The 18,850-nt window shown below is 39.7% G+C and overlaps 1 protein-coding gene across 1 annotated transcript in view; it reads left to right on the top strand.

The window, feature by feature from the left end:
• The window catches only part of LOC115630547 (neural-cadherin), a 154,607-nt gene extending 140,304 nt beyond the window's left edge, over nt 1–14,303 (top strand). Inside the window, exons 17-22 of the mRNA XM_030527156.1 lie at nt 692–2,993; nt 3,062–3,232; nt 4,530–4,771; nt 11,320–11,532; nt 11,635–11,805; nt 12,240–14,303. Of these exons, the coding sequence (XP_030383016.1) occupies nt 692–2,993; nt 3,062–3,232; nt 4,530–4,771; nt 11,320–11,532; nt 11,635–11,805; nt 12,240–12,358 (3,218 nt within the window). The 3' untranslated portion in view covers nt 12,359–14,303. The remainder of the gene's footprint in view (nt 1–691; nt 2,994–3,061; nt 3,233–4,529; nt 4,772–11,319; nt 11,533–11,634; nt 11,806–12,239) is intronic.
• The last annotated feature ends 4,547 nt before the right edge of the window (nt 14,304–18,850 follow it).

Here is an 18,850-nt window from a genome sequence, read left to right as displayed (position 1 = left end):
CATTTCGAATTGTTCCACTGTGCCTTGTTGCAACGTCATCAGCACAGCTTGTTGGATGGCAATCCAATTTGGCTGCGCCCTGCGAGGGGCCGATGTAGATGTGTGCAACTGCGGTTTGACTTTCCACCACTACCGTCAAGCTTCTAGTCATGGAACAAAGTCGGGACTGTGGATTGTGGGACTGTGTGAGCACTTGGGCCACGCTCGCTTGTATTTGCATACAATTTGCCTAAAAACACACCATGGAGTATCTTTAAAAATACATTTGACTGTGTGTGTGTGGAAGGAGGAGAGGCATGCGTTGCTAGTCCGCATAGCATCAGTGGTCGGTGGACTTTGCCAGTTGTCGGGTGGTAACCAACTGGATTACAACTGCCATTTGTTGTATGTGTGTGTGTGTGTGTGGGTGTGCAGTGAGACTTCACACTTGTTGGCTCAAAGGCGTAATTACGACAAATAGCAAACCGGCAAAGTTTGGAGCAATCAAGCGGAAGCGGATTGTAATAACAGAGCTTAGTGTCGACCGAACAGTGTAGGTAACCAGGAAATGCTTTTAAAAGCTCAAAAGTAGTGGGGGCACTTTAATATAATTTCGGCCCGTAATTAAGTGCAGAGTTTTGAGGATCTACGATTAAATTTCTAGCTAATAAACCACATTTTTTGTCATTGCTCTCCACTTAAACATTCACAGAGGGTGCTAATGGTGATGGTATGGCTGTGATTTCGTCACTGCGCTCCTTTGATCGCGAACAGCAAAAGGAGTACATGATACCCATTGTGATCAAGGATCATGGCTCACCCGCAATGACCGGCACCAGCACACTGACTGTTATCATTGGCGATGTGAACGACAACAAAATGCAGCCAGGCTCCAAAGAAATATTTGTGTACAATTATCAGGGCCAGGCCCCGGACACACAAATTGGACGAGTTTATGTCTACGATCTGGACGACTGGGATCTCCCCGACAAGAAGTTCTATTGGGAGGCGCAAGAGCATCCGCGCTTCAAGCTCGACGAGGACTCGGGCATGGTAATCATGCGAACGGGCACCAGGGAGGGTCGTTACCATCTACGTTTCAAGGTGTACGATCGCAAGCACACACAGACCGATGTGCCGGCTAATATCACCGTGACAGTGCGCGAGATTCCGCACGAAGCGGTCATCAACTCGGGCTCTGTGCGGCTATCGGGCATCTCCGACGAGGACTTTATTCGCGTCTGGAACTATCGTACCCAGAGTCTTAGTCGCTCCAAGCTGGATCGCTTCCGCGATAAGCTAGCCGATCTGCTTAACACCGAACGTGAAAACGTGGACATCTTTAGTGTGCAGCTGAAACGGCGGCATCCTCCGCTTACGGATGTTCGCTTCTCCGCCCATGGATCGCCATATTACAAGCCGGTACGACTTAACGGCATTGTGCTAATGCATCGAGAGGAAATCGAAAAGGATGTGGGCATCAACATAACGATGGTAGGCATCGATGAGTGTCTGTACGAGAACCAAATGTGCGAAGGAAGCTGCACCAATTCCCTTGAGATAAGTCCACTGCCATATATGGTCAACGCCAACAAAACGGCGCTGGTGGGTGTGCGGGTCGACACATTGGCAGACTGCACATGCCGCGCTCGAAACTTCTCGAAGCCGGAGTCTTGCCGCACTACCCCCTGCCACAACGGCGGTCGCTGTGTGGACACTCGATTCGGACCACATTGTTCCTGTCCCGTGGGCTACACAGGTCCGCGTTGTCAACAAACCACGCGTAGTTTCCGCGGTAACGGATGGGCGTGGTATCCACCCCTGGATATGTGCGACGATTCACATCTCAGCCTGGAGTTCATCACGCGCAAACCAGATGGCCTTATTATCTATAATGGACCTATTGTTCCCCCAGAACGTGATGAGATGCTAATATCGGACTTTATAGCTTTGGAACTGGAGCGAGGCTATCCGCGACTGCTCATTGATTTCGGGTCGGGCACATTGGAGTTGCGCGTTAAAACAAAGAAGACACTGGACGATGGCGAATGGCATCGCATCGATCTATTCTGGAACACTGAGACCGTGCGCATGGTTGTGGACTTCTGCAGGTCCGCGGATATAAGCGAAATGGAGGATGGCACGCCGCCCGAATTCGATGACATGTCGTGCCAGGCGCGTGGTCAGATACCAGCCTTTAATGAGTACCTGAACGTGAACGCACCTCTGCAGGTGGGCGGTCTCTATCGCGAGCAGTTTGACCAGTCGCTCTACCTGTGGCACTACATGCCCACAGCTAAGGGCTTCGATGGCTGCATAAGGAATCTGGTGCACAATTCCAAGCTATACGATTTGGCCCATCCGGGACTATCGCGTAACAGTGTCGCTGGTTGTCCCCAGACGGAGGAAGTCTGCGCCCAGACAGAGGCCACGGCTCGTTGTTGGGAGCACGGCAACTGTGTAGGCTCACTCTCAGAGGCACGTTGTCACTGCAGACCCGGCTGGACGGGTCCGGCTTGCAACATCCCTACCATTCCGACAACGTTCAAGGCACAAAGCTATGTGAAATATGCGCTCAGTTTCGAACCTGATCGTTTCAGCACTCAGGTGCAGTTGCGGTTCCGCACGCGTGAACAGCACGGCGAATTGTTCCGCGTGAGCGATCAGCACAATCGAGAATACGGCATTCTGGAGATCAAGGACGCACGTCTACACTTCCGCTACAACCTGAACTCACTACGCACGGAGGAGAAAGATTTGTGGCTCAATTCCGTGGCCGTTGACGACGGTCAGTGGCATGTTGTGCGCATTAACCGCTATGGTTCGGCGGCCACCTTAGAGCTTGACGGCGGAGAGGGCCGTCGCTACAACGAAACCTTCGAGTTTGTTGGTCACCAGTGGTTGCTGGTGGACAAGCAGGAGGGTGTTTATGCGGGCGGCAAGGCAGAGTACACAGGTGTACGCACGTTCGAAGTGTATGCGGACTATCAAAAGAGCTGCTTGGATGACATACGGTGCGTATGATTAATGTGCTATTTACTTTTCCGTTTCTATAAACATAATTTGTCTCTTGCCGTTACAGTCTGGAGGGCAAGCACTTGCCATTGCCACCGGCCATGAATGGCACACAGTGGGGCCAGGCCACTATGGCACGTAATCTGGAGAAGAACTGCCCTTCGAATAAACCCTGCTCCAATGTCATATGTCCGGATCCGTTTGAATGCGTAGATCTGTGGAACGAATACGAGTGCACGTAAGTTCTGCAACTTTATTTATTCAGTTTGCATCCACGCATAACCTTTCGTTTCTCATCACAAAAAACGATAAAAATTTCAAAAAGAACTTTATTTGACTGCTCGGACTGATCGACTTGTATTAACCTGAATGAAAAGTGCGTTGATTTTTCGATTGGTTCATTATGATTTCCACCTTTACAAGCAAGGCTATTTGGAATCAAACATATTCTCCTACATATACACTGAGTATATACGACGTGAAGTGAAACAGCAACAGAAAACAAATTGGAAAACATGTGCACAAAAGGGAAAATCGTCTGCAGCAAAAACCAACAATCAGCAAAACCAACCAACATTTGATAGGATTAATCAATTAAAGGCAGGGCCCCCAAAAAAAGTACAGCCAGAAAAGGAAGCACGATGCAATGCCACACATACACACACACACACACATACGCACACGCACACCAACACATATGTCCGTCAATCAACACTTCAAACGATGTGGCGTCCGGCCTCGGCTCGGTACGGTTCGGCTTAAATCTCTGTGCATGGAGGCGCTGGACTTGCCCGTGCTCTAGGTCCGGATACCAAACATTGCGTGACAAATCAATCGGCTTAGGCTTAGGCTCCGGCAACTACTGATGTCAAGCTTCTAATGGTCTTTCGTTTTTCGTCTACTTATTCAAGTTTCTGTTTCATCACACTCTCACACATCACACATAAGCGCCTATGGCATAACAGACTTACATGCGACTATAAGCGATGCATCGTTCAGTTGTACAAACTCATATATACACGAGCTCATTTGTGACCTTCACAGACACAACCATACACCATACGAGTCACATGTATACGTGGCGACTTATTTCTTTTGGCTTACAATTGTATTAGCTTTTTATTGTGCCACGTTTCGTCGGACTCCAAGTGCCGTTAAACTGCTGTTACGTCAAGGTCTTGTGCACCCGCCCCACCTCGCCTCGCCTCGCCTCTTTTTGTTGATCGTATTTTCTTTTGTACTAAACTCAGACTCACTGTCGACCTACGCAACAGTCTCTTACATTGGCCCGCCCCCTCCCCTTCATTGGTCATTTTAATCGACTGCTTTGCTCATCATTTACTTTCTGTATCAATAAATGTAACGTTTCTATATTCATACTCTCATATCCCCCCCTACTATATATACAACACTCATCATTTAATTAAATCCAATGTTTGTGCCATCTGTGAATACAATACCCTCGTAAATTCCATTCTAAAATAAAACAAAAAACAAAAAAAAACAAAAATATAAAAACAATTACAACTAAATAGTTGCGGCGAGGGACGCATCATGTCGGCTGATGCCAAGGGCTGCATGGATCGCAACGAGTGCCTCGATTTACCCTGCCTGAATGGTGCCACTTGCATAAATCTCGAACCGCGTCTACGCTACCGTTGCATCTGCCCCGACGGCTTCTGGGGCGAGAATTGTGAGCTGGTGCAGGAGGGTCAGACCCTAAAGCTGAGCATGGGCGCGTTAGCGGCGATTTTAGTCTGTCTGCTGATTATACTGAGTGAGCATACCAACTACAACAGCAACAACAACAAAAACAACAACTCTAGATATATGCAATAACAACAACTATAGCATTTAGCTGCTTTAGCGCCTGCCTAGTCCATTTTTAAATACTTATATACTCGTCTATTTTTCTTTCTACTTGTATGTATGTGTGTCCTTTGATTACATGAATCTATACCCATATCAGTCTCAGTTCTTTCGTAGCTCACCCACCTACACTCATATATACATCCATAGCGTATATATTCTCGTATACTTGTATATCATTTGTTGATCTCATTCCACGTCATCGTGAGCAACTGCCTCTTTGTTTTTTTGTGATTACTTATGCACCAACGTTTTATATGCTTTTTCCAACAAGTCGCACACTATGTATTATATCTATATTTATTATATGGATATATATGTGTGTGTGTGTGTGTGTAAATCAAACACATGTCCAATCATTCATTCATTCATGCCTGGATTCCTTTATCTATTTAAATTTTTAAAAACAGAGTTCACTGAATCGTGGTTTTAATGAACACACTCACACTCACACACTCAGTCACATACTTGTACACTCCCATAAAAAAGCGCACACACACTGTGTCTCTCATTTAAATGGATTTCATAAAAAGTCATTTGCCATTTGCCATTTCATCCGCATTTCATTTCATTTCGTATCCATCATTCGATGTAACTGTTTACTCTTTGTTTATGGCACATTTTATGTTTACTGCCCGACACTGTAATAACCATAATTCAGAGTGTTCGACTATGTATGTGTGTATGTAAATATTTGGAGAAATCATTTTAATTAAATGACAAAAATCGTAGTGTGTCATTCATCAGCATTGCGATCGTCGGCAGTAAGGTACGTACAAAGTAGAGGAATGCATAAATAGTTGTAGAAATAAGCATAAGCATAAAGAATATACATACATATATTTTAAACCAGTGCCAGAAGGCCCCCATCTTTAAGAAGAGCTACGAATTTGCACTTTGAAAAACGATTTTAATTAATTTTTACTGCTAGCCAGAAGAGGGGAATGACAAAAAGCACTTTTTAACGCACACCACACTACGAATCTTAAACACATTTCAAAAGCACGCAATAACAAATCCTGAAATGCCTTCAGGTAAGTTAACAAATGTGCAGTCAAAGATATGTATGTACTGCCAACCACCGACCTATCAAGGGGTGGCAGGCAGCCACAGGAAGAAATTGCAGTTTTTAGCTTTGGAATCTCGAAAAATCACGATGCACTAAATCCACAACGCCAAACGAGCGCCACGAACAGCAAAAAATAGAGAAGGCAGGCAGAAATAAAACACACACGCACACACACACATACAAACAGAGCCAGTCAAACAAGACACTGAGCACTACTAAGGAGCTTCATATCCTTTGCCCCTTAACCGGCGCTGCAAGGATTTCCACAAGACGCAACGTTTGCATTTCTTGGTCCTACAAATTTTCTATTAAATACAACTTGAGCAGTTTTTTAAGTTTTTCTTCCTTCTGCCGTGGCTTATGTTAAATGTTTGGGGCGTATATGTGTGTACCAGAGAGAGAAAGAGGGAGATGGAGAGGGAGAGGGAGGAGGTTGTGTAAATACCCAGAAAAATGTCAGTTCAAACTGTGAGGGGGGGAGAAGAGTGAAAAATGTTTGTACGAGTTGCTGCTGCCACGAACATTTGTTCAATCGCAGCAGCTGGGCAAAAAAATTATTTAACCCCAGCCCCCGCTCCAGCCCTTGCCATCAACTCAACTTTAACTAAAAGTTAATGACGTAAAATATGGCAAAGCTGGCTTAGTACCAGCACTAGCGCCTCCACAGTCCAAGACACATCAAGCATCGGACACTATACTCGCAGTACTTCTGATCAGTTTAAACTACGCACTTGGGAGCAATCAAAGGCAGGACGAAAAAACTATGCAACTTTTCGACTGGCGCTGATTTAGTGTGAAAGTTTTTGCTGCTTTTTGAGGGGCATTTACTTTTGAGCTCCTGCTGTGCTATCACTCCTCCTTCTCTCTCTCTCTCTCTCTCTCTCTCTCTCTCTCCCTCTCTCCCACTCACTCCTTAAGTTTGTTATCTGGGCTTGGCTTGTCGGCCTTCTGGCTCGTTGGTCAATTGCGCTGTTTGCCAATAAGTGTCAATACATATATCAAAAGTGTCTTATGTCTGCATTTGAAATGTGTCCGAACCCATTTGCCAAAGTGGCTTTGAACATATTTGCGCAGAGCTACACAATTTAAGCTTAACAATTTGAAATGTACAAAAAAGGGACTGCTCAACTTTTTCTGCCTGTTGGAAAAATGCAAGCCATTTTCCTCATTATATTTGCATTTTCGCAAAAGCACTTTCAATGGAGCGACCGCAGCTCGAAAGCGACATTTGCTCCAGGACAGTGGTTGGCGCAAATGAGCGAAATATTTGTAGAGATGTACATTTTTTCTTGTATTTTTTTGTCATTGGAACTAATACACTGTTCAGAGTGTACCTTAAACGTTAATGTAAAAACAAATGAATGAAATACAGAAAGGGTGCGAAGGGCAATGGAAATACAAATAGCATTCACATATGAAATTGACTGATCAGTATAATTTTAAAACATTTCTCGACTCGTTAGGAACGCAGTTGAGAATCAATAAATCATATTGTGCAAATATATACAAATATGTATTATCTTGTGGGTTGCACATTCCTTTCATTTTTTGAAAAAGAAACAGTCATTTCACAATTCGATTCTTCAAACTTTCATTCTCTGGATATTGTTGTTCTTTAAGATTTGTCTTCCCTTTCTCTCTTATGTGAATTCAGACAAATATGCTATTGCATTCAAATTAAGCCTTGAGAGTAATATTTGTAACCTGATTACACACATCAACACACCAAATATCCTATTTGGAATTGCTTATTTTGAAAGCGAATCAAAAGCAAGTTAATAGGGTGTTGAAAGCAAAAAGAATTCAAGTTCTCCCAAATTCGAATAAGAAGCCGTGCACGTAAAACTTTATTCAATTCTCTCCCAAAGAACAACTACAGATAATGCAGAAACAAGTGCAACAGCTGAATGATAATAATAAAAGTGCAAGGGAAACAAGGCGAATACGTAGAGTGAAAACAAAAGTGCACAAAACAGCACTTAAGATGCGTGTTACTGGAAGGCGAAGGGGGGCAAAAGTGAAAGATGAGGCGCCCCAAAAGTAAGCTAAGCAAATGCAAAAAGTTTGTTATACGCGCAAAACAGAAAATCGACGCAAAAAACAGAAAACTTAAAAATATAAAAACGCGCAAAGTGCGATATAATAAGTACAACAATAACAAGCAGAGAGCTAAACCAACGAATGGTTATAAGACTTTTTGACAGTTTTTCACACTCTTCAGTGCACACCAACACCAACACCAACACCAACACAATAAAACTAAAGTAAAGTAAGGAAAGTAGAGAAAACAAAGCAGGAATCCATTTTCATAACTATTCAAAGGTGCTGCAGAGAGAGAGAGAGAGAGCAGTGGAGGGAAGAAGGGAGAGAAGAGAACGGAAAACAAACGTTACAATATGCATAAAGTTTACCAACCATTGCCTGAGATGCATTCTCGTAGAACGACGCATACACGTACATACAAGCATACCAACAACACCCGCCCACCCACAGACTGACAGACTCGCATGATGAAAAACAAATTTTAAATAATCGCTTTTTTGTTTTTTCTTTTCAACACACCCAAAACAACAACAACAATAACGACACCACGACCGTGACACACACACTTTCTCATATATACACACACACACACCCACATACGATTTCTTACGCACATCCACTTGTGTGCAAACTTTGGCTGTCAACATCGATACGGTTTGTCGGCGGCATTCCACTACTGCCTTCTACTTGCCTTCATTTTCCACATGCTCCTTCCACAGCTGCCCCGCCGGCTATAAAATCTCCGGCAGCACTTGTGTCAACGACAACGAGTGCCTTCTCTTTCCTTGCCGCAACGGCGGCCGCTGCCGCGATCATCATCCGCCGAAAAAATACGAATGTCAATGCCCCATGAGCTTTACGGGCATGCACTGCGAGCTGGAGCTATTGGCCTCCGGTGTGTTGACGCCGTCCCGCGATTTTATCATCGCGCTTGTCCTCTGCCTGAGCACTCTCATACGTAAGTACCAATACCAAACACTCGACTTCCAGGTGCGAAGCTGTGATAATTGCCCAGTCTTGGGCTGAGCGTAAGTTATGTAGCAGAATGAAGGTTGTTTTCAAAGCACAAAATACTATTCTAGTAGTTGTATATAAATTGTCGAGCTTTGTGATGTAAGTATTCCGCATGAAACTACAGATAACAAGTTCTTAACTAACGCAAATCTCAGAAAAACACAAATTTTTGGTGAGTTTCGAACAACATAAAACGAAATGTGAGATAACGCTATTTTAAGCTTAAGCGATATTTTGAAAAAGTAGGGGATTGTTTTTAACAGGTTTCCATAATTCAAGACACAATTTAAATAATAATAATAATAATATATTTTGAACTAGAATTTTGAAAAGTCAAAGCTTTAGAATGATATTATTATAATTTGCCACAAATTCGGGGAAATTTTTTGCCCTTAACTATTTTAAAACTGGAATGAAATAATATCCTTTTTACAAATAATTTAAATAGTTAAAATATTGCGACCCACTTCTTATGTTCATGGTCTTGTGTTCACATCTGTTTTGCAGTCATATTCGCTATAATCTGCAGAAAATCATTTCCCATCATTTAAAAAGTTGTATATAAATGAATAGAAATACCCAAATTGAATATTAAATTAAATTAAATTTCAAGAAAAACCTTAAACGAACGATGTAATTTAAAATTTTCAAACAAGCGCTCACAATTTAAAAATAAGTGCTCTTCGAACTTTTACACAATGATTATTAAGCTGATAGTCCCACGAAAGAATAAATATTAATGCAAGCACATACTCGTAGAAGTACATGCGAAATAATTTCTCGAATGGTTTTCGCTGAAATGTGTTTTTTGCAATTAGCCGTATAAACTGAACTTAATAGCCAGAACAGCTGCCCTGAAAGGCAGTCATCTTTAAAATATCTCATTTAAATATTAATACAATAATTAAGGCAAGCAATTATGATATCAATGCAATTGTACGAGTATTGTATGTCTGTATGCCGGAAACGAACGCAAAAGTCATTTCCGGACACACACAAAAGTTTGGCCATAAATTAAAATCATTGAATGACTGCTATTGATGGGTGGTCATAAGGCTTCGAGTCCTTATAGCGACAGACGAAAAGTAAATTAAAGAAACGCGTACTTATTTGAGTAACCAAATAATTGCAATTACGCGGCATCACAGAGCTGTCCATTTTAATGTCGCCGGCTGTCCAACAAAGTTTTTTTTCGCTCCGGCAATTTACTTGCCGAGCAGCTTGCGGTGACAATTTCTACGCTTTCTGACTTCCCAGAGGGAAAAGAGAAAATGGAGAGAAACGCGAAGTGGAGCACAGCAAACAAAAAACTTTCCTGTGCAACAGATGCTGCCAGGAGATGCAATGTGCTGCCCTGACACACAGACATATACTTATATATATATTTGTATATAGAAACATATATTTATGCTATAGTATCTGACAATATCTTCCGCTGAAATACGCGTGCACAAAATTAGAGAGTAGTAAGTGTAGCAACAACAACAACTTGGCGAGCAGATAAGGACCGAAAAGCCAACAAAGTTCTCGATTTGCCTGCCTGGCTGCCACAGTGGCTTCCACAGTTGGTGCCACAACCATTGCCACTACGACTACGACTGCGACTGCGAAGCATGCCGTTTGCTTATTTGCCGAGGCAAATGGCGTCGTAGCTGACTGCCATTTTATTAACAGTTATAGCAACAAATGCACAGCATTGCAAGCATCGCAAATGGGGCCCGAAAAGTGGGGCAATGTGCGCTATATTTGTTTGTTTACTTTTTCATAAAAGCACACACACACACACACACTCACATTTCTCTACATATTGCTTATGGACTTTTTTTGTTTCTACTCTCTTTTCGGAAAGAATTTAATTAAGAATTTGTGAATTTTGCGAAAGCTGCGTTTTTCGCTACAAAATTTGTTCATAGGTAGAAAAAATATTAAAAATACACCAGCAAGAGCTGACGCTCAGCTGGAATTGCACCGACATTTATGCAGTTTCAGTTGCAATATGGAAAGAATTAATTCTGAAAAAAATAATTCAACCCTAATATACTTGTAGTATATATAGTAGAGGTATGCAGAAAACTATGAAGATTATTGCATCATTGCCATGTATAAATATTACTCTATGTGTGATCAAAATTGTTTTAATGATATCAGCCATCCACAAATCTGTTCATTTGAAGCACTAGATTACTGTAGAATGAATGTGCATGTCTAGAGTGTTGTAAATGCCCTTACTTATGCTAATTATTGTTGTTGCATATATGGCTACGAAGTGAGATTGTCATTGAGATAATTATCTCAACTAATAATATGTTATTGCTTGCACCCTCCCGTAGTACTCGTACTGGTCTTTGTGGTCTACAATCGAAGACGCGAAGCGCATATAAAGTATCCTGGACCCGATGATGATGTGCGCGAGAATATTATCAACTATGACGATGAGGGTGGCGGCGAAGACGACATGACCGCATTTGATATAACGCCCCTGCAGATACCAATCGGTGGTCCCATGCCACCGGAACTACAACCCATGAAAATGCCCATTATGTGTAAGTACAGTTGGAAAGGAAACTTTTTCTTCACCCCAACACTTTTTATTTTTATCATTTGCTAACCTCTTTTATGTCGACCGTTTCTCGCTGTGATTGCAGACCCCGTAATGACGCTAATGCCTGGGCAAGAGCCGAATGTTGGCATGTTCATTGAGGAGCATAAAAAGCGTGCCGATGGAGATCCAAATGCTCCGCCCTTCGATGATTTGCGCAACTATGCGTACGAGGGTGGTGGCAGTACTGCCGGTTCACTAAGCTCCTTGGCTTCAGGTACGTTAACACTGCACTCTTACAATTCCCAGATGTAGTTATGCCGATGAGATAACTAGTTGTTGCACCCAATATGCGGACAATTTCAACACGCCTTTTACTTATAGAATAGTATACATATATACTTATGTAGTATGTACTATATAGTTGCTCTCAGCTGAGTTGCCCCAAAAAGTAGGCTACAATCTAGAGCCACTGACACACCGATACAAGCACCAAAACACACACAAATTCTTCTTATACTCATACACTTCTCTTTGACATTTACAGGGCAACAACGCTCAAAAACCGCAGAATATTGGGTGTAAAGTAGATAAGATAAATAATAACGAGCATGGTGTGTTTTTTTGTGTTTTTTCTCATTGTGCTCCATTGAATTGAATACTCGTATGATGGGAAGCATTTTGAAATAAATTGGGCTTCTGTCATTACAGGCACAGATGATGAGCAACAAGAGTACGACTACCTCGGCCAGTGGGGGCCACGCTTTGACAAGCTGGCCAATATGTATGGACCTGAGGCGCCTAATCATAATACCGAACTAGAATTGTAAGTTAAGAGAAGGCGGAAACTAAACCAAAAACGTTTGGCGGCAAAAAACGAAAACAAATCAGTTAAGTAGCCATAATGTTGCATTTAAACTCCACAATACAAACAAAACAAAAACAACAAAACAAAGGAAGAACATCCACACAAGACATACAGAGTTGGTCCTGCAACCTGTATACACAAAAAGGCGCAACCAAAGAAGCGGGAAGCGTTGGCAAACCCTTAAGTTAGCGAGATTATGAAACGATGAAACGAAAAACTAAAATCAAACACATATTATGACACGAAAATGACATTTGTAAAAAAACTTCATCAGCATTTATATTTAACAACCTATGATAATTAATTTATAATGGAACGCAAGTCCTGCGTTCATTTTTGGAGCATTTTTTCGGAGCGTGAAGCTTTAGCATAGGCGAGATAGAGAAAGAGAGAGAGAGCGCGAAAGAGCGAAAGAGAGAAAGCATACCAAAGTTTAGTTTAGGTGCGTGCATGAGTTAAAAAATCATAATTTTCCATTTATACGTATTAGTTATATGTATGAGTTACTTATGTATGAGATGCGAATGATATACAATATATATATTTTTGTGCATATTATTTTAAGTTTGCGAAAACTGTAATTATTATTTTAAGTTCGGATTTATATTTCTTCGTTATTTGTCGTCTTTAATTTCGAATGAAAATAAAATGATGAAGCAAACAAGTCATCTAGCATGTAGGTCATAAAAAATTCGCAAACTTTATGAGCATAACTTTATTTTCATTTATTAGTTTTTATACAAACTTTTTAACATTAAAGATTAATCATAATTAAACTTTATAAAAATGAATACCCAAAGACTGTTTTCGTTCCATCATAAAAGTATATACACGAAAAACAAACACAAATATATAAAATTAAAGTTTTAAAGCCGATGATGTAGGCGCTCGAGTGCGTCAGTTGTGTATCATTAACTTTAACGACACTCCAAGAAGAATTTTAAAACGCAAGTGCTACCACCACCAGCAGCAGCAGCAGCAACAACAGCAGTTTCTTTGACAACAGCAACAACAACAGAATACTCCTAAAATATATTCTAAAATAAACATCAAGCTAATTCTTACACAAAACGCTAAGGCGAAACTAGCTAACTTGCATATACACTGCATTAAGTAAAAGGAAAATGAAATTACCTTTAGATGAACTTAGCGCAATTGATATGATAATGAAGGATTACCTTAAATGGGGAAAAATATATATATATATATATAAATAAAAAATGAAATGAAACGTATTTTACATTGTATATATTATTAGTTTTAGCACGTAAAACCAAAACGAAAAAGAACAAACAGCAAGTAATTAAAGCATATTAAATTGGTAGCAAAAACCCAATGTCTTATTAAGTCATTTAAACTAGAAATTAAACGAAAAATACTAAAATATGGCAAACACAAGAACACATCTCATATGAAAAACAAATAAACGTGAAATACAAACACACCAGCCAACTGCATTTAAACAACTTTTTCCACGCGACAGAACATGAACAAATTTGTTTACCAACTTTATTTTTTCAGTGTTATGTAAATCGAATGGGGCTTGCAACTTTTAGGGGCGGCCAACACATAGCCATTAGTTTAGCCACAGTTATGAGTGCAATTTAAAATAATAGCCAACAGTTTTATTGTTAATTTGTTGCATAAAACCGCACCCACACACACACACACACAAATACACACTAACACCCACACACACACACATACGCAATAGTTATATAAATAAGGTCGAGTTGTATGCTGCTCTACAATAAAACGATAATTGAAGGTAATTTTTTATCGAAGTTCATCAAGTCATCCACAAATACTATATATACATATAGACCGACGAATGAATTGTAAGTAAATAGAAATCATAGGGTTTTCCATTGCCTAAACATATACAAATATATATACTTATACAGATATCCATTTACATTATTACTTTCAGTGGTTTTTTGTATTATACATACATGCATATGATTTCCAGACTCGTAGGCAATTTGTTGCTTTAGAACTTTTGGTCAGTCCTGCCCTAACAAAATATTAAAAAGATAACATAAAATTGATAAGAAAGGAAACTGCAACCTAAAGTTGACTATTGAAAAGTGCAAAGATTTTAACGTAATTGTTAAACCATACAGCGAAAACAAATATACATACATACAACTATTAGCAATAACATTTGCTGTACTTGTTTAAATTCTTAGAAATTTTAAAGCACATAAAATAAATACTTATTAAAACAACAAGCATATTCTAAAATCAATAGAAAGTTACACACACGCACACACACTGCCAGAAATGCAGCAACAGGAACAATAACTAACAATATTGATTGGTTATTCTATTACTTTTTGGCCACAATTTTCGAAACTGTGCTTACGCTTTTCCCTTTCTCGATGCACACGCACACTACTCTTTTCGCACGTACCGTAGCTGATTTCGGAAAAGTACAGCAATTTGCAAACACTGCCAATTAACTATTTCATTTCAAAGACAACAAAAAACACACTACGCCACGAAGCTAAAGATATAGAATGAATGTTAGCATCACTAAAGTGCTTTTCGCCTGCTTGTGGCATATTTTCCCATAATTATCAGTTGTTTTTGCATTCGATAACTAAAACAAATGCATTTATGCAAATCTATAACTTAATAAACACCACACTAGTCTTAACATACGACAACGGAAAAATCAACAACACACAAAAACACAAACACAAACAGAAACACAAATACAAACAGACAAACAGCTGCATATATTAATAAAATACATAGTTACAAATAACATTTTATATTTATAAAAACCCGAGCGCAAAAAGCAGAGATGGAAAAACATTAGAATTGTATACTCATTTACACACACATTTGTTATATATTTTTTAATGTAAGTTAGAGGCAAACATACAGTATATAGTATATACATATATATGCACGGACTCATACATATATGAAGTGAAATACATTTACACATATAAGCACACACACATACACATATATACACAGACATAAGCAGACAGACAGACTGACTAGCAGACAGACAAATATTTCAACAACATTCAAGCAACATACTATTTGATAACTATTTATTATGTATGCATTTTTTTACAAAAAGAGAAAAACCGAATATAAATTGCAAGCAAAATCCAAGCCCTATTAAAGCATAAATCATAACTGCAAACGGAATGGACAATTCGAAAAATAAATTCGAGAAAATTAAACCAATTCGAATGCAGTTTTTATGCAATTTGCATATAAGTATATTATTATGTAAAATCACTTCAATATACTGCAAAAACAAAAGCAAAAAACAACAACAAAATAAAAACTAGTATTAAAACTATTAATAAATATTATTAAAAAGTAAACTGCAAGCAACTAAAGAAATTTAATTAGGTAACGGTAACGGTAACAGTAACGAAGCAGCGAATGCCGAAAATCTCTTTGCAGTCTCAATTAATACGACTTCATGCAAAGAATTAAAATTATGATCATGAAGGAAACCAAAAATAAAACGAAACAAAACAAAAACAAAGAATTAACCAGTGGAAAATGTTATGTTAAGGCAAATTAGACACTAACTCACACAAACATACATACATACTATACATGCATACATACACACACACAAAAACACCACAAGAAGAACAACTGCAATTATATTAAACGAAATTATTATAAAAAGAAGAAAAATACAAAAAAGAAAAGTGAAGAACTAAATAAAGAATCTGTAACGTTATATGAAAAAGAAATCAATCTGTTTTTCTCATCTGGGGTGGGCGCGCACTTGCCTTTAACTTGCATTAATAGAGTGCATTCTAAGATTTAACATCGACTTAACACTTTAGATGTCGTGTTAATTATGGATTCTTGTTGTAATGAAGTTAACCTGGAGGAAGTGGCTTCTAATTAGGATATACCCGTAAGTATTGAAGTTATTAAGTTATGCACAAAATCCCTAGACTGTATTCTTTTTTTGTTTTAAATACTTTTAATAGAATTTATAGTCAAGGCACAACTAAGTTCAATAAAAAATACGTTGCACTTACTAAACAATTTCAAATTCCCATAGTGGCTCTAAACTGAACCTAATCTAATCCATCGAGGTGAATAGGTTATGGTCCAAGCTTATCGTCTGGAACAAATCAGATAGGAATCGAAACGAGTAGAAATACTTCAACATTTTGCTCTTTAACAACAACAGTAACAATTTCTCTGCCAACATTTTCCATTTACAACAAGCCGTAAAAAAATGGTACGAAATTCGAAGCACCATTGCAGCATGCCCATAAAACTGCGTCCAAAATCAATACAATTTCAGCGCCTAAGGCAATAACTAGAGATTTTTACTGCAAATGAGCAGCGCAATGTGCAGAACAACGATACCCGTGCCAACAAGAAGGCCTAGCCCGAAGCATAAATGAAAAGGCATCCAGAGCAACAAGCGAAACTTATTAGATGAGACAAATGGGCGCATCTCTGCAAAAAATTCATAAATTTTTTAGCGAGCGAACATAAATAACGAACGGGGATGCCACCGCAAAAAGGCTTAAAGAGGACGAAGCAATAGAGCTGGTGTCAACAAAGCAGATCGCAATAAAAGTGTAGGTGTGGGCAAGTAGTAGAAGAATTGTGGGCCACGCCCACTCACAAACCCACACACACAAATCGATGGTGTATGGTGCTAACAAATTGCTCAGCTAAGAATAGCCAGCAAAATTGTGGCTTATAAATTACACTTAAGAGTGTTTGTATTTTAAATCGTTTGGGCGTCTACGAAGTTTGTTTGCTTTGCCTTTAAATTTCTACAAAGCATTTGACTAGCCAAAGCCATTATTATTATAAATAATGCTCAGATATTTTGGCGCGGGGATGCATTCTGGCAAGTGACAAATGTTCAACAGGGAGCAATAATATTATAAATTAGATGCTTTATTGAAGCCGTTGGCTCGCTAAGGAGCTGATGTTATATTGTTTGCTGCTTTGCCTGGGCGCAAAGATTTCATTTTTCTGCCAACACAAACGCATTTCGTTATAAAAACCAACATCCACTTAGAATGGCATCGGCAGCTTTACTCGAATTTCCATCACCACAGCGGCCCCAAATGCAGGCAGTGAGACAATTCCGAACCCACTTTGGAAATTGAGAGCCAGTCAGCCACAAAACACACACACACACCCACGCCCACAATATTTGTTTCGCACATCTTGCTCGGAGCCAAAGTGTTTTGCATTTATAGTCTCGAAGCTCTCAATCTCTACCCCTCTCCCTCGCTCTCATGCAGTGTGGGTGCGCGCGTGTTTATTTGCAGATAGTGCAGAAAATATTTGCTGATCGTACTACGACAAGGCAAAGACTAAACCAAATAAGGAAATATTTTACCAGAGTATCGTGTATCGTGTGGCTTGTGTCGTTGTCACTGTCTCTGTTGCTGTTGTTGTTGCCGTTGTTGTTGCCATTGCTTTCTGCGGTCTGCCGTCTGCCCGGGGAGTTTATAGCATATGGGGGTTGGCTCTATTGGCATTAGTTTATACAATATTGCATTTGACACCGGGGCTGTACAGGAATTAGAAGACATTGTAATGGCTGCTGATAAAAGTTTACAATCACACATGTGCAATATTTGCAGAGAGCACACAATTTTGTTATTGGTTTTGTGGCTGCGATGTAGGAAAAAGCCTCAAAGTTAGTATCGTATAATGGCACACAATTGCTGTTTTTTCCTGTCCTTACCACCTGTATTGCAGGATGACAGCAACAGGAAGTGTGCTTGCAAAATATTGTACGAGTAGCTGAAATTTAATTGACATTGCTGTCAAATGTCTCACAGCTTGTTGTCTGTTGACAAGCTTCCAAAATTTGCGTAACAAAATTTGCGCCTAAAAGCACGCAACACCATTTATTTTTCGTTTTATTCACACATATATTTTGGCGTATATGTATGTACATATATGTCTATATTTTTTATAGCATGTCACATATACGACATTCATTTCCTCGAGTCAACACGCACAATTTGTCGCTTTCAAATGAATGAATCAATATGCGAAAAATAACCAACGCAGAAAGAGTGAAAAACGTTGAAACGGAAAATCTTGTTGCGACAAAAAAAAGGAGAAAAAGAAGCAAAAAAGCAAAAGCTAAACAATAAACGAAACATGTTAAGGCCCTGAGGCAGAAATCCACAGACATATGCACACACGAACATACGAGTATTGTGCACACCCACGTAGTTACTTAGCTGGCCTAGGGATACAAATGATTCCGGAAAGGGTTATAGGGCGGCAGCATTTTCCATATGTTTAACTAGATACACGATACACGATATACACAGACACGTGCATATAACGGAAATACCTAAAAGCAACATTGTAGCTAAGCAGCAAATTTGGAAGAGCCAGACACTGACACAAACAACAACAATCATTTGAATAGATACAACATAAACATGAAATCATGCAACACCTTATG

This window comes from Scaptodrosophila lebanonensis, unplaced genomic scaffold (assembly GCF_003285725.1).
Source record: "Scaptodrosophila lebanonensis strain 11010-0011.00,11010-0021.00 unplaced genomic scaffold, SlebRS2 tig00001410-arrow-pilon, whole genome shotgun sequence".
Classification (NCBI taxonomy): Eukaryota; Metazoa; Arthropoda; class Insecta; order Diptera; family Drosophilidae; genus Scaptodrosophila; species Scaptodrosophila lebanonensis.
Note: the sequence above shows the minus strand (reverse complement) of the source record. Positions and strands in the feature narration are given on the sequence as shown.